The 16,173-nt window shown below is 41.2% G+C and overlaps 1 protein-coding gene across 1 annotated transcript in view; it reads left to right on the top strand.

Annotated features, from left to right (window-relative positions):
• Nucleotides 1-15,883, top strand: part of PID1 (phosphotyrosine interaction domain containing 1) — a 257,948-nt gene extending 242,065 nt beyond the window's left edge. Inside the window, exon 3 of the mRNA XM_004262616.2 lies at nucleotides 13,725-15,883. Within this exon, the coding sequence (XP_004262664.1) occupies nucleotides 13,725-14,201 (477 nt within the window). The 3' untranslated portion in view covers nucleotides 14,202-15,883. The remainder of the gene's footprint in view (nucleotides 1-13,724) is intronic.
• The last annotated feature ends 290 nt before the right edge of the window (nucleotides 15,884-16,173 follow it).

Here is a 16,173-nt window from a genome sequence, read left to right as displayed (position 1 = left end):
AGGTGTACTGATTTATTTATTTTAATATCACATGAACAGAAGAGTCACAGAGGAAAAAAAGTGAATATTCTCTCCCCCTTAAAAAGAGCAGCAAGATTTAGGAGCTTATATATCATCTTAATAGAGGAAGGGGAGAGAGAAAGTAGGCAATTTAGGGGAGATGAAGTGATTTTTAGGAACGATGAGTGAGCCCTTAGAAGAATGGATGGGAGAGAAACATCTCCATTTTATACTTCGTTACATAGCCTATGAGACATTTTCCTGGAAGCCATGTGCCATAACTCCAGCACAAGCAACTCTAGGCAAACAAGTACGTCCTACACAAAGTATTCCGTAGGTAAGGACTTGCCTGCTAGCAAATAGCAGGTCTGCTGTTAACAAGTTGACAAGGAGATTATTTCTCTCTGTTCCAGGGTCATCTCCCCTCTCCCTGAAGAAAGGGGGAGAATGGATTTCAGAGCTGCTGTTTATTCATCTGTTTCCCACTCTGTCACATGTCCTCTGATATATCACACACACACACACGCACACACACACACACACACATATATATAGGGTTGGCCAAAAAGTTTGTTCATTTTTTTTCTGTATGCTGGCTCTGGTAGCACTTCCTTGTCTTTAACTTCATTCGAAATGATTTTGTTAGATTGTATTGTGACAGCTGTCATATCAGGGTACATTTAAAAAAAAACTTACCAAGATTGGTGAATTTTTGTGTAGCCATTTTAATATTGAAGATGGAAGAAAAAAAGCAATATTTTCGTCATATTACGCTTTATTATTTCAAGAAAGGTAAAAACGCAACTGAAATGCAAAAAAGATATGTGCAGTATATGGAGAAGGTGCTGTGACAGATCAGAAGGGTCAAAAGTGGTTTGTGAAGTTTTGTGCTGGAGGTTTCTCGCTGGACGACGCTCCACGGTCGGGTAGACCAGTTGAAGTTGATAGCGATCAAATCTAGACATGAATTGAGAACAGTCAACGTTATACCACACGGGAGATGGCTGACATACTCAAAATACCCAAATCAAGCACTGAAAATCATTTGCACCAGCTTGGGTATGTTAATTGCTTTGATATTTGGGTTCCACATAAGTTAAGCAAAAACAACCTTCTTGACTGCTTTTCCACATGCGATTCTCTACTGAAACATAATGAAAACGTTCCATTTTGAAAACAAATTGTGATGCGCAATGAAAAGTAGATACCGTACAACAATGTGGAACGGAAGAGATCATGGGGCAAGTGAAATGAACCACCACCAACCACACCAAAGGCCGGTCTTCATCCAAAGAAGGTGATGTTGTGTGTATGGTGGGATTGGAAGGGAGTCCTCTATTATGAGCCCCTTCCGGAAAACCAAACGATTAATTCCAACAAGTACTGCTCCCAGTTAGACCAACTGAAAGCAGCACTCGACCAAAACCGTCCAGAATTAGTTAACAGAAAACGCATAATGTTCTATCAGGATAACTCAAGCCCGCATGTTTCCTTGCTGACCAGGCAAAAACTGTTACAACTTGGCTGGGAAGTTCTGATTCATCCGCCATATTCACCAGGCATTGCACCTAAAGATTTTCATTTATTTTGGTCTTTACAAAATTCTCTTAATGGAAAAAATTTCAATTTCCTGGAAGACTGTAAAAGGCACCTGGAACAGTTCTTTGCTCAAAAAGATAAAAAATTTTGCGAAAATGAAATTACGAAGTTGCCTGAAAAGTAGCAGAAGGTAGTGGAACAAAATGGTGAATACGTTGTTCAGTGAAGTTCTTGGTGAAAATGAAAAATGTCTTTTATTTTTACTTAAAAGCTGAAGGAACTTTTTTGCCAGCCCAATATATATATATATAAATAATTGACATTTTCAAAAATAGTTTTCTAAAATATAATACATGTGTAAGTTAAAATATTTCTCTGGTTTGAGTTAGCCTTACAATTAGTATGTATATCCATTGGTCAGAACAACATGAATATATTGCAAATTTTGATAAATAATTATAGGTAAAAGGTAGTTTTATTAGAAAACTAACTCAATGAAATGGATGAGATGATTTTTTTAATTGAAATTTGCATTGAGAGAATCGATTCACATGCAGTTGTAAGAAGTAATCCAGAGAGACCCCATATACATTTCTCCCAGTATTCTCCAATGATCACACTTTGCAAAACTATGATTTAATACCACATTCATACAATCCACCAATCTTATTCAGATTTGCCCAGTTTTACTTGCACTCATTTATGTGTGTTTGTGTATTCAGCCCTATACAATTTTCCTACATGTGTAGATTCATGTATCTATCCCCACAGTCAAGACACTGAACAAGTCCCTCACAATAATGACTCGTGTTTCTCTTTTATAACCACCCCCCCCACCTCCACCATTCGCCTCCATCACTAACCCCCGGCGACCACTAATCTGTTCTCTATTTCTAAAATGTTTTCATTTCAGAAATGATATATAAATGGAATCATACAGTATGTAATCTTTGGGGATTTTTTTTTTCCACTCAGTAGAATTCCCTGGCGATTCATCCAAGTTGTTCCATGTATCAGTAGTTCATTTTTTCTAGCTGAGTAGTATTCCATGGAATGGATGTGTCACAATTAACTGTTCACCTGTTGAAAGGCCTCTGGACTGATTCTAGTTTTGGGCTATTACAAATAAAGCTACCTTGAACGTTCACATAAAGGTTTTGTTTGAACGTAAGTCTTCATTTTTCTGGACTACTTGGTAATTCCGCGTTTAGTTAGCCTCACAGTACCTCTCTTGTTTCAAACCTCCACTGGCCTACTATTAAGAGCTCTAGACTTGTAGCCAGCAGACTGGTGTGTTTATTTTATTACCTTCAACCAAATGTTGTCTCTACGTTATTCTTTCTAAATGTTTACTGCCTTTCCTGGCCCATTCCTAACAAGTTGTGTGCTAAGGAAAATGAATTGATAAAGTGCTATAAGGACAAAAATTGGTGACATTCTTTTACCTGCCACCAGCGCTTGTCCCTTGAATCCATTTGTCAGGATAGCACACAGGCAGTGTGCTTCATACTGATTTATCATTTAGAGAATTTTCTCATTGTGAACATTTAAGGGCCTAGAGAGCTCTACTGGATTTCTCCCTTTTTGGTATATTCCACGGATTAGAAGGCAGAAGAGGAGATATCAGACTTGTCTCGGAATAAACTGTTCTTGTGCCACTGAGTAGAACGGTGGTTATACCATCCTTGGGCCAGCTCACCAGAAGGGGCCAGATGAGGGAATGTACGTTTTAATGTGATGTCATTTTTATTAAGTGACTTTGTCTTCCGAAGCACACTTCAGTGCCTTCTAGATTAATTGCTTCTGTCTTTGACAGTGACAATGACAATATTTCCAAGCTTCACACATCCAAGAGCCAACTGACAGGACATATTGCACATTGGGACTGCTTGATAAATGCAAGATGGGACACAGCGTCTCAAGTCACTCTGCATCAGTGGAACTAAGCTGTAATATGAATAACAGAAATAAATCTGTCACTTAAATTCCTAATTGTGAGACACATGCTGTATTTAACAGCAGAAGCAATGTTCATCTCTTTGTTAGAATGCAAAAATTGCACATAATTATTTCTTGATATTGGGTCTTAGTAAATTTGCTTTTCCCCACCATGATATACATTTACATAATAAAAAGAAAATATATCTTCCAGTAAAATTTTTATTAATATTTTTATAGATTATATCAACATAACCCATTCCAATACTTGGGAAGAACTGCTAAACAATAAAAAAAAAAGTATTATCAATATGTGTGGCCTTAGGAAAGCTACTGAAATAAATAGCACTAAACAAAGGCATATGCATAAATGTGCTCCAGAGGATATGCATATTAGAAAATCTACATTCTACTGCCAGCATTGTTGCTACTACTGGGGAAAAAATGAGTAAGTCTGTAAGCCTTTCTGGGTCATCACCATCCCCTTTAGGGATAACCGAAATGTGCTGTTAAAGTCAGAGGTAGGCTTACCCTAGGCAGCCAGGCTCACCCCCTGCCTCTTGGTCAGCCATCCAAGCCTGGCCAAAGAGATATAAGGAAGGCAAAAGACTTTGAAGGATGGCCTTATGGGGAATGACCACAATTGGTCCCCATCCTTGTCTAGCCATAGGACGGCTGGGTCTCCTCTTATCCTGATGAGGATGAGGTAGATCTGCCAAAAAATAGGCCCCAGGATGAGACCCAAGACTCACTCTGGAGAAGAAAACTGTAGTTTTGGTCCAGAATCATCTGGGCTTCTTAGGAATGAGTTAAAAGAGCCTGAAGAACTGAGGAGTGGGACCCTCGAGCTATTGCAATGAGAAAGGATGCCCAGATGCACTGTGAACTGAGCTCAGGCCTCTCAGACTGGCCTGGTTAAGGGCTGTGCCAAAGCCTGCTCACCATGGTGCCTGGCGCCTGGAGCTATTCCACATCTCTTGTCGTCTGGCGTGCTCTTTGACCCACAAAGAGCAGGGTGGGTCACACTTAGCACATGTTGACTATTTACTCTTTGGAATTATTCTTTGAAATAGGGATTGTTTGCTTTGTAAAGAACCATTTCAGAGTCCTTTAGGAATATGATATCTGAATATTAGGTATGCACTCCTGTCACCTTCTTTCAATTATTGATGCTAGCATCATAATTTAAATCCCTGAGCTATGCAGACACATCTCAGGTTAAGGGCAGTTTGACTCCGATTCCAACCTCCTTTTAGAATGTTTAACAAGTCCTGATAGAGTGCGTGTCACCTTTCCGTGTCCCTGACCAGACCTTGGTCTCAGTGTGGACAATTGAAGAAATGGCCAGAGAGAAGTAGATGATATAAGATGAAAAAAAGTGTCCAGATCCTCTTCTGGAGAAGAGATTGGAGTAGTGGAAAGAACCTTGGCCTTGTGGTGGAGACCTTCATTCCACACTTTGCTCTTTCAGGGACCAGCTGTGTGATTCAGGGCAAGTATCAGAATCATCATCTCTGCAACAAAGGGGTGGTGTTAGATTGGTCTGACTGGCCCCATTTAGCTCTAAAAGCCCATAATGCTGATGATATACCTTCGAATCATTAGGAATTTATTGCAATACAATTATCAGTACCTTGAGTTTGAACACTGGGAAAACTTGCTCTTTGGATCTCCAAAATAAAGGAAGAGACCAAAGAAGAGTAGAATAGATGCTGGGCAGCCTAAAACAACTTATAATTTTACTATGAGATTTCAATGAAGGCAGATTAGTTAGATGTGCCTGGAGCATCCTGGGAGTAAAAACACAGGTGTCAAGTGAGGCCAGGCACCCCACCTGTCTAGTCGCCAGGGCAAATGTAGACTACCAGTGGCATCTTGTTTGGGAGGCATCTTGTTTGGGAGGCAGAGTCAGCCTTGAATCTCCTACCTCCTTCACTTTCTAGCCCTCACTCACTTTCCCTCTCCCTTGGCAGTCTTCCAAAGACATTGACCTGCCTGGTCCCTCTACCATGGTAGCATCTCAGGAAGCCAAACTACAGTGAATGTAAAGACTAATAAGCCTTCATGAGATACAGCTTGACCCAAGGAATAGAATCTAAATGGGGACTTTTTTCATCCCAGTTATGCCATATGAGAGGAAAGACCTTTCTGAACCCAAGAGAAGTTTTCCGATTCATCAAAAACATTCCCAGAGGCCCATGCATGTTCTCCTCCCTGACGCCAGACTTGCCTATGTAATGCTGAGTTCTGTAAACTCAGTCGTAAGAATCTTCTATGTAGCTGGAATGTCAGCCCCAAGAGGGCAGAGAGTTTTATCAGTTTTACTCACTGATATACCTGGTTTCCAGTAGGTGCTTAGTGAATGCTTATCAAATGAAAATACAGGAAAATAAATTTAATTTTCAAGGCTAATCAATTTCATTTTTCTCACAGTAACTTCATAGATTTCACCGTGCACAGTATTTATCCTTTAATATTGTCTTCATGGCTTAAAGCAGATTATACAAGTTCAAGGTCATGGTTAGCATTACTTCTGTCTGTGCATTGTGGATTGTTAGGTCATTGGCGTATTGGATCCATCCCCACTCTCCAAAGTGCTTAGTGAATTCTTGCTCCTCTCTGACCCAGCCAGGAAGGAGTAGATTCAAGCCTACATCATAAATCTCAGGATTTCGTCCTTTCCCTTTTCTCGGAAATGTGCAAATGGGAATTAAAGTGAGAGCAGAAGAGCTTGATTCTGATATTTGGCCTAGGAGTAAGAGTGGCTTTTCTTTTTCTCATCTTTTGCCTTGTAACCCAAAAGCTATTGGGATTCCCAGTTATGTTTTCTCCATCCTGTGTTTATATCATCTTATTTTATGTCAGCTGGGGAAAGGAAGTCTCCTACAGACAATGAAAGAGCAACAAGATCTTTTATATCCCAAGAAAGGCCTCTGGAGAATCTTTGTTCTTGACGTGTCATCCCGGAGAAACCCCATAGTAAACTGAACCAAAGTCAGGCTTCCAAAGTTGGGAAGCTGGGCTTATCCAGCCTGGAAGGTGGAAGACCCCAGGAAACCAGGTGCCTGGCTTCTTACGTGATCATCCACTCCATCTCACATCTTCATTTAGGGACCCTGGTATTACCCTTTCCACCTGCCTGTCCAGTGTAAGGTAAGATGAGTCAGGGTCTTAAACAAGGGTTTTTCAGGCCAGAATGAAATATGCACTGGCCACCAAGAGGAAGGAACGCAACGGTGCTGGCTCGGCCACAAGGATGCATGACAGGCAGCCAGGGTTTATTTTGCCTCAGATGAGAAGGGAATGGTGATTCATGAATGGAGAGCTGGCTGCGGTGTTGGAAAACTCATGCGTGGGAAGGAGAAGTTCTGAGGACGCTGGTCTCACCTGGTCAGACACTGTAAGTGCTGCAGACACTCTGGCGGGCCCCTTGGCTCCGTGGCCTCTCTGTATTTTTACACGCCATGAATATCCTCGAATACTTTCTTCAGCTGGGATTAGGCAAAGCCGATTCACACACATTACACACGTCTGTGTCTGGGCATCAGTTTATGACACTGAATGACACAGAGGGAAAAACTTTTTATTTTTCTTTGCTCTGTTTGTTTATTTCTCTCTGAATGATTCATGAGCTTCTTGCCCAAAGCCTGTTTCTGCAACCATGGAAGAGATGCCAGTATTTATTTCCAACGGCTTGTTACTCCTCCTGAAGAATCTTCTTGTTGTCTCCCAAGTCCCTTTCTCCCAGCACCTGGGGAGGTGGCACCTTGAAAAAAATCTGTCTACCGTTTTGGACACGTAGGGAACAATTTCGCGACTCTGTGTTTCTCGTCTGCTTTGCGGCTCTGGAAAATAGCAACCCCTAAGGATGAGGCTCAGAGGGACTTATTCATGTAGAAAACATTCACTTCTTTCATATTTTCATAGACGGGCAGGATCACAGGGTTCTCATTCACAGACCCTACATTGCTACACAGCTATATCAGTGGTGGGAGCCCCGAGGCAGCCTTGCACACTGAGTCCTGTGTTCTCATAAGGAGGATGTGCCTACAGAGGGTGTGAAAGCAAGTCTCCCACATGAGAAAGACTGGCAAGAAGGGATCTCTATATACAGCTAGAGTAAATCCCTGCAAGAGTGTTGACATAAAGGGATACATGGATAAAGCCCTGTATTTCAAGGGTTTCTATTTATTGAGACACATGTATTCTGTGGTCCAGTAACCACAGAGGGCATGGCTGCATGCACAGCATAACTGAATCTTTCGTATTTTGAGATAATTTTTTTTAAGTTTTTACTCTGTCTCCCTTGAAAAGCAGAGCCATAAGGCACATTTCTATTAAATTATATATAAAAAATTAAAGAGAAATTCACTTTTTTAAAGCCTGAATAGTTTTATTTTTTTCAGTGACTTATAGTCAGCAATATGGGTGAATGCCAGACTCTGGAGAACGTAATGGGATCATTAGGATATCTGCAGGCAGGTAGTAAATAATTGACTTATTAGGGGAAAGTGCACAGAGTCAGGATTCTGGAACCCGGGCCAGTAAGGATGATAGCAGGGCTGATTTAAAGGGGTCATTCTGAGGGGAGAGTGTCTTGGTACATCATTTCATCATTTTGCATTCCATTTTCAAGGAAACTCTACTTAGAGATTTCTTTTTTATTCCATTTCTAGGGAAACTCTATTCAGATAATTCTTTTCCTGTACATCATTAATCATTAGAGAAATGCAAATCAAAACTACAATGAGATATCATCTCACACCAGTCAGAATGGCCATCATCAAAAAATCTAGAAACAATAAATGCTGGAGAGGGTGTGGAGAAAAGGGAACACTCTTGCACTCTTGGTGGGAATGTAAATTGGTACAGCCACTATGGAGAACGGTATGGAGGTTCCTTAAAAAACTACAAACAGAACTACCATACGACCCAGCAATCCCACTACTGGGCATATACCCGGAGAAAACCATAATTCAAAAAGAGTCATGTACCAAAATGTTCGTTGCAGCTCTATTTACAATAGCCAGGACATGGAAGCAACCTAAGTGTCCATCATCGGATGAATGGATAAAGAAGATGTGGCACATATATACAATGGAATATTACTCAGCCATAAAAAGAAACGAAATTGAGTTATTTGTAGTGAGGTGGATGGACCTAGAGTCTGTCATACAGAGTGAAGTAAGTCAGAAAGAGAAAGACAAGTACCGTATGCTAACACATATATATGGAATTTAAGGAAAAAAATGTCATGAAGAACGTAGGAGTAAGACAGGAATAAAGACACAGACCTACTAGAGAATGGACTTGAGGATATGGGGAGGGGGAAGGGTAAGCTGTGACAAAGTGAGAGAGTGGCATGGACATATATACACTACCAGACGTAAGATAGATAGCTAGTGGGAAGCAGCCGCATAGCACAGGGAGATCAGCTCGGTGGTTTGTGACCACCTAGAGGGTTGGGATAGGGAGGGTGGGAGGGAGGGAGACGCAAGAGGGAAGAGATATGGGAACATATGTAAATGTATAACTGATTCACTTTGTTATAAAGCAGAAACTAACACATCCTTGTAAAGCAATTATACCCCAATAAAGATGTTAAAAAAAAAAAAAGTACGCTTGTTAACATTATTTTTTGTATTTATGTAATCTCATGGGGTTTCAGACAAAGTTATCAACTCCCCACAGGTAACAAAACAAAATTTCATTGACTTCCCAAGGTTCACCCAGTGGTATAAGTTAGACCCTCTGACTCATGTTTTGTGTTGGCCACACCTTACAGGAACCAGAGAGCAGTTCATTACCGGGACTGTTTGGGAAGGTTTGGGCAGGGTTAGCGCATTTTTATCAGAGAAGACTCACCTAAGAGCCTTGCCAAGAGGCTGGTATTTTCAAGCATCAGGACTGGAGCTGCCGTCACCGGAGAATCAGCGGTTCTCTGGCATTTCAGATACATGTTTGCTAATTCTGTGCTTGGAGGAAGGGCATGTCTGTCCACTACAGCCTCTGTGGCCTCCACTGCAAATCCCAGTTGAGAGCAGACATAAGTTGTGGTGCTCCAGCAAACAGTTGGTGTGAACGTTGGCCCTTGTCAATATCAAAGTTGAGAGGCATCATCACATAATCTGCTCTTAGCCTGTCTCCATATGCAGGTTTAGGAATACTTTGCAAGATGAAGCTAATGGAATATTCAGGATTAGTGCTGGTAGAACTTGTTTATGTCTCTCCTTTCACAGAAAACTTTTGGAAAGATGCCAGAAGCCTGCAGTTCTTTAGATTAAAAGTATTTTTTCTTTGATTTCGTTGTAAATAGATTATATGTGTTTTTGAGTTTTAGAAAACATAATATACGTATTATAAACATATAATAAATATTTGCAAAAAGTGTATATTATATGTTTATATAAAACATATAAATATATATTACCTTATTTTTTTGTGTTCTGTTTTGCCTGAAAAGTTTAGGATTTTGAATCTTACTTTCTGCAGTTATAAAACAAGAATAAATTTTAAAGAAATGCCCAGGCATGGAAGGGAGTGTCATTTACAAAAGCACGAAACAACAGAATGCTATTCTTTCTTTGGGAGGACCCACTGCTTCTAGGGTGTTCATACAAAGCTAAAATTTCTCTGACAGCCCAAAGATGGGAAAAATGAATAAGTGGCTGAAAAGTGAAACTACAAGGAAACGACTCTCATCTAATAGCAAAGTGGTCTAGGAATTCAATACCCCAGTGCTACCACCCCATCTAAGGTTCTTGTCTTTAAAATCGGGTTAGTGATAATAATATTCCATCCTGACCTACAGGGCTGTCAATGGATCTAATGCATGCAAAGTGCTTTTTACCTAAAGTGTGATACAAATATTAGTTATTACTATTCAGTGTGTGGCTTCATTTGGCTGCAGGTGTATATGAACAGCAATGTGGGACCTTATGCTTGGTGCATATAGTGTGTTGTTTAGGTGATACTAGTGAAACCGGGCCAGTAAATAAATATTACTTTCCTAGTAACTTTAGTGCCAGGAGATTACATCTATGTATACATTGAACCTCAGTGTTTAAAAAAAATTTTTATATAAGTGTCTGCGTATTATTAAATAGCTTTCATTGTTGTCGTATTAAACTCTTTGAGTTATAATCTCTGCTCCATTCTTCTCTCAAGCACACTTCCAAAATAAAACTTTATTTCCCTTAAAATCTTTAGTTTTTAAGTAATAAATACTTACGAGAGGAATGCATTTTTTTCTTACTTGTCAAAATTTTACTATTATTAAGTTGCTTTCCACTGGAGGGAACCATCAACAACTTACAATAAAGTTTTTAAAACTCATCCTTTAATTATATCATGATAGAAGCCACTGTATAATTTTTTTTAAAAATTGTGTTTGTGTGAGAGTGTGTGTGAGAGAGAGAGAGAGAGAGAGACTAAAGCACATCAAAGGAGATTCCCTTCCTCTGAAGAATGTTTCTATCAAACATAACAAATATAAACATAGTTATTTCTAGTTTCCGGGGGGACAGTAAGAAAGAATACTTTTCACGTCAAACGCTAAAACTAGTTTACTCCATTTGCTTTTCCACTTCCAAAAGTAAAGATGTGATAGAAAGGAATGAGGTACTGATACATGGTACATCTTGGATGAACCTTGAAAACATTTTGCTAAGTGAAAGAAGCCAGACACGAAAGGCCACATGTTTTGTGATTCTAATTGTGTGAACTATGTAGAATAGTAAACCCATAAGGACAGAAAGCGGATGGGTGGTTGCCAGGGGCTGGAGCGAGGGGACGGTGGAGAGTAACTGCTTAATGGGGCCTGGGTCTCCTTTGGGGTGATGAGAATACTTTGGAACTAGACAGAGCTGATAGTCGTATAGCATGTTGACTGCTAAATGCCACTGAAGCGTACATTTTTAAATGGTTAATATTGTGTGATGTGAATTTCACCTCAATTAAAAAAATAAAATTGTTAACAGTTAATAAAGATATCATAAATACCATATACAGAAAGCACATTTTCAGTGAGTAGTATAAGTCAAGAGCCGCATCTTGTGCGTCTCCTAACAAAGCCACCTTTAGTGTGTGACTCCAATCCAGAGCGACAAGGAACTATTCACCCAGCCGCCTCCTTGGGGAGTGTAGGCACTTGCAGTGTCTGTCTGAGTCATCTTCCCCCTTCAGTGTATTGCCAGGTATTGTCAGTTTTACCTCTGAATCTCGTTCCCATCTGTCCCCACTGTCCTTTCCCACGACCTCCACTCCTAAGTCAGGCCACCCCTGTCTCCTGGCTGTGCTGCTGCAACAACTTCCTGCCTGATCATCCTGCTGCTAGGCAGCTCTCCCCATCCGTCTTTCTTCCTGGCATCTGTCAAGCCGTCCAAGTTCACAACCTCCATCAGATCCAGGTACCCCTTGGACTGTAGACCCTCAGTGGCATCCCATCAAGAGCAGAGAAGACCTGACTCCTCAGAGGGCATGCAAGGCCAGCTTTCAAAGTTCAGCCTGTTTTTATCCAGCGGTCATGGACCATCTGTCTCTCCTTCATGGCTGTCTTAGGGCAAATGTGTGGTCAGGCCAAAGTGCCCCATGTGCCCAGACAGGTGAGGCCTTTCCCCACTGCAGCCCCTGCCTTCCTGCTCCTTCTTCCTGCTCACCATCTGATTTGCTGGGCTCCTATCTAGGTTTTGAAGCTCTGATGCTTTGAAATCCAATGACTCCCCTCCCAGAGGTGTTCCATGAGCACGGTGGGTGCCATCACTGGCTCTGCTAAATGCTCAGGTACTTGGTGGTACCCTTCGCCTCTCCTTTTCATGGGCTGCCTCGCATCATAGTTGTATCTGTGCATGTGCAAAGGGCTGGTGGTTTGTCCAGGACCACCCACCCGGTGAACTGATGAGCTGGGATTTATTCTCATCTTCACCTGCCTCAAAAACGCTGCTCTGAACACGTATTCAGCTACTTTCTTCCACTGATTTTGGACCTCTCCATCCTCCCTCTCCCCCATGCCCACCTGGCACGTTGCCATCGTACATAATAGATTCCTAGTAAATATTTCTAGAGTGGGCAGCACTTGTGCCTCTTTACTAAGAGTCATCTTTTCAAAGGGATTAGCCAATGAACTCTTGTATAAGAGCTAACCAAAACACAAAAAGATGCAACAGGACTTAACGTCTGTGCCCTGAACTTTTTGTCTCTGGACTTTATTGTCCCATTAAACAGAAACATTGATTTGGAATCATTGTGGCTAAATGTCCTTTCTCAGTTCTCACCATTTCTCTGGACCTTTTTCTGGTCTTTTTTTCCTAAAATTCATAGCACTTACATCCGTGCCTCTAATTTTGAGCCAAATTACATACTATTTTGTGTTATTTCTTAAATGATTTCTTCAGTTTTGTGTGTTTCCATAATGCAGGTGCCCAGGGGTAGAGGGTCTATCCATGTTGACGAGTGAACAAAAACAAGAACGAGAGAATGAACATCTTTTCTTGGTATATCATAAACCAATTTTTTAAAGGACACTATCTGAATCACCTGGAATTATTTTTCTTTGTTTTAGTATTGCCCATCTAGCTATTTGATAAACCAGGGTTCTAATCTTAACCTATCTGTAGATCTTTCATTTTTTATCACTCTAACCAGATGCCCATCAGTTCAAGAATTGCTTAAACTTTATGTTGGTGAGAAAACAGTCATGTTTTAGGCCATAATTTAAATAGAACAGTTTTTGTGTCCTTGGCATTTGCTAGAAGCAAGTAGCTTAGGTGAAATCAGACATTTAGTGATTTGGAAAGAGAACCAGAGTCGGAGATAAGTTTAATAAAGATTTTGTTTTTCAGATGCAACATCCTTTTGACTCCTTTTTATCATTAAATTCTGCGTGTGTTTGGTTGAAAATAAACTTCAAGTGGATTTACGGTGTCAAAGAAATGCCAAATTTGGAAAAGATCATAATCATTCATTCTAATTTGAGTTTAAAAGGGGGCTGAGGGAGGGAGAGTAGGTCTGTAAAACTCTAATTTTTAAAGTTTAACCCTATTTTTAAATTTCAGTACCTTTGCCAAGGGGTCAACTTGTTAGGGAGAAAAAATATAAATTCGGATGACAGTTATTCTTTTAGGGAGCAAGAAAGATGTCTCTCCATCCTGCCAGGGTGACGCCATGATAGTTTGAGAACATCAGTGAACAAGCAGAACGAAGAGCCTACTGCTGACCTCTTCCTTTTTCTTCCTCTCTTACTTCTGCAGGTGACCTATCTGGGTAAGGTCCCCACCACAGGCATGCAGTTTTTGTCAGGCTGCACAGAAAAGCCGGTCATCGAGCTCTGGAAAAAGCACACGCTAGCCCGAGAAGACGTCTTTCCAGCCAATGCCCTCCTGGAAATCCGACCGTTCCAAGTGTGGCTCCATCACCTCGACCACAAAGGGGAGGCCACGGTGCACATGGATACCTTCCAGGTGGCCCGCATTGCCTACTGCACCGCCGACCACAACGTGAGCCCCGACATCTTCGCCTGGGTTTACAGGGAGATTAACGACGACCTGTCCTACCAGATGGACTGCCACGCTGTCGAGTGCGAGAGCAAGCTGGAGGCCAAGAAGCTGGCCCACGCCATGATGGAGGCCTTCAAGAAGACTTTCCACAGTATGAAGAGCGACGGCCGGATCCACAGGAACAGCTCCTCGGAAGAGGTGTCCCAGGAATTGGAATCCGATGACGGCTGAGTGAACTGAGGATGCTTCAGCAAAGGCAGCATTGGTCAAGGCATTCAAGACAAGCAATGAATAAGCAATGATTCAAATTTGGGATGAAAAGACTGCCAAATTATTGGCTGACCAAGCTTTTTAAATTCAGAAGAGCAATTCTAAATCTAAAGAAATGTATTATTAAAGTAATTACATTGAAATCTGCTGCTGCTGTGACTATGAGGAAGGTGGGAGTGTGGCTGGGGAGGAAAGTTCTAGACTCTGGTCTTCTTTTTTTTTTTCTCATTTTCCAATGCCTCCCTGTAGGAGCTCTCCATGCCGATTTTCAGCGCTCTCAGGCAAATACACTGCGGCTGTTTATGTGATGGACCATCCCAACTTGCCTTATGAAACCCAACAAGAATGTTAGATGCCCCTATAGGATCCCTAGTTGTGTGGGGAGGTGGTGAGTGCTGTTGCTGGCGAGGAGGCCTCTGGACTAAAGGAACACCTCAGGCTGATCCTGAGAGCTCCTCTCCCCTGGCTGGCTTCAGATTCTCTCCTCAGTAAGCAAATCAGCACAGCTGTTATTGAGCTTTACAGCTAACAACCTGATAGTTGGCAGTTAATTCACAGTTAAAGGTAGTGCTTTTATTACATAAGTATATCAAGTAGTACCCTCTTATTGTATTCACTTCATCTATCTTCTTAGAACACTTGGAACTACTAATAGCCCCCTTCCTCCGCCTGCCCCATCCTCCCTCTCCGCCCTTCCAGTCCGCGCCACCATCCCCACAGAGATGCAGCCTCACCCTACACTGCAGGACACCAAAAGGGAAGAAAATAACCAAGCAGATGAAAGAAACAATCAAACAAAGTGGGAGTTTCAGACTACCACCACAGATAGGTTGGAAAAAGGGAATGAGTTATCAGCGACTGAACAAGCTCCTTGTGGGCTGTCCTTTCTTCAACCCCGATTTATGGTAACTTATTTAGTTGATGGTCCTTTTTGATGAACCTTTCACGGCAAGCTTCAAATCTGAGTTGGTATCACTAAGGAATCTTTGACCCATCACTCAACACTACGCTCGAGTAGGAGACAAATGATATAAACCAGACTTATCTAGAGAACCTCTGTCCATTCTAAAGGGAAATCTGACCTTATCTTCCAATCGGATTGATCTCTTAGGGTCAGAGTTGCCAGTTTGTTCGGTATTTCTAATGAGAAATTCTCACTAAGAGAGCCTGAGTTTTCTCAGTTTGATGAATCTTTAGATATCATAAACGCAAAGAGTCAATATTGAATGACATTGAAAGGATTGGCTAAAATCCATGCATTTAAGGCCGAGAGCAGATGACTAGTTTTCCAGGTACTGCTCCTTTCTGAAAGTCTGTTTCGAATTCTGGTAATAAATTTAGGGGCACTAGGACACCTTACAGAAGCCTTAAATGAGAGTTTATTGAATCCAGAGAGCAGTGGTGCCGGCGTTTTGGTCTGTGTATCTGTGTGTCCATGTCTGCGTCTGTGTGTGTGTACGTGTGCCCCCGAGTGTGGGTCCGGTGTTAAGGCATGTAGAATAAGCATGGAGTCACATCAAGGGGAATATGCACCTCTTGGAGATACGCTTGCTGCTTCACAACAAATGTAAACGACTCTTTAGCACAAATGCATTCATTCTTCAATAAAAAATATGTTCGCATTAATACAGTTGAGGAGTTTCCTATTTTATATGTCGTTCCTTTTTTAAGTAAAGAAAACCTGAAGGACAAAATAGATCAGATTGAATAAATAGGGAATTCTCTCTAAAAATATGTTAAAACTTGGTCATCAATAACCCATTCCTTGACGGTGTTCAAAAAAAATCTTGTTTTATTTTCTAATGCTCTTTTTCTATGTAAAAATGACTGCCCCTTCATTGAGATGGTAACGCGTCAATAATTGAAAGTTATTTAGTGTGATGGGCTTATTTCAGAGGTGAGTCTTCTGGAATATTTTACAAATGATGGCTAT

The sequence above is a fragment of the Orcinus orca genome, chromosome 7 (assembly GCF_937001465.1).
Source record: "Orcinus orca chromosome 7, mOrcOrc1.1, whole genome shotgun sequence".
In the NCBI taxonomy this organism is placed as follows: Eukaryota; Metazoa; Chordata; class Mammalia; order Artiodactyla; family Delphinidae; genus Orcinus; species Orcinus orca.
This window is presented reverse-complemented; position numbering and strand designations above follow the sequence as displayed.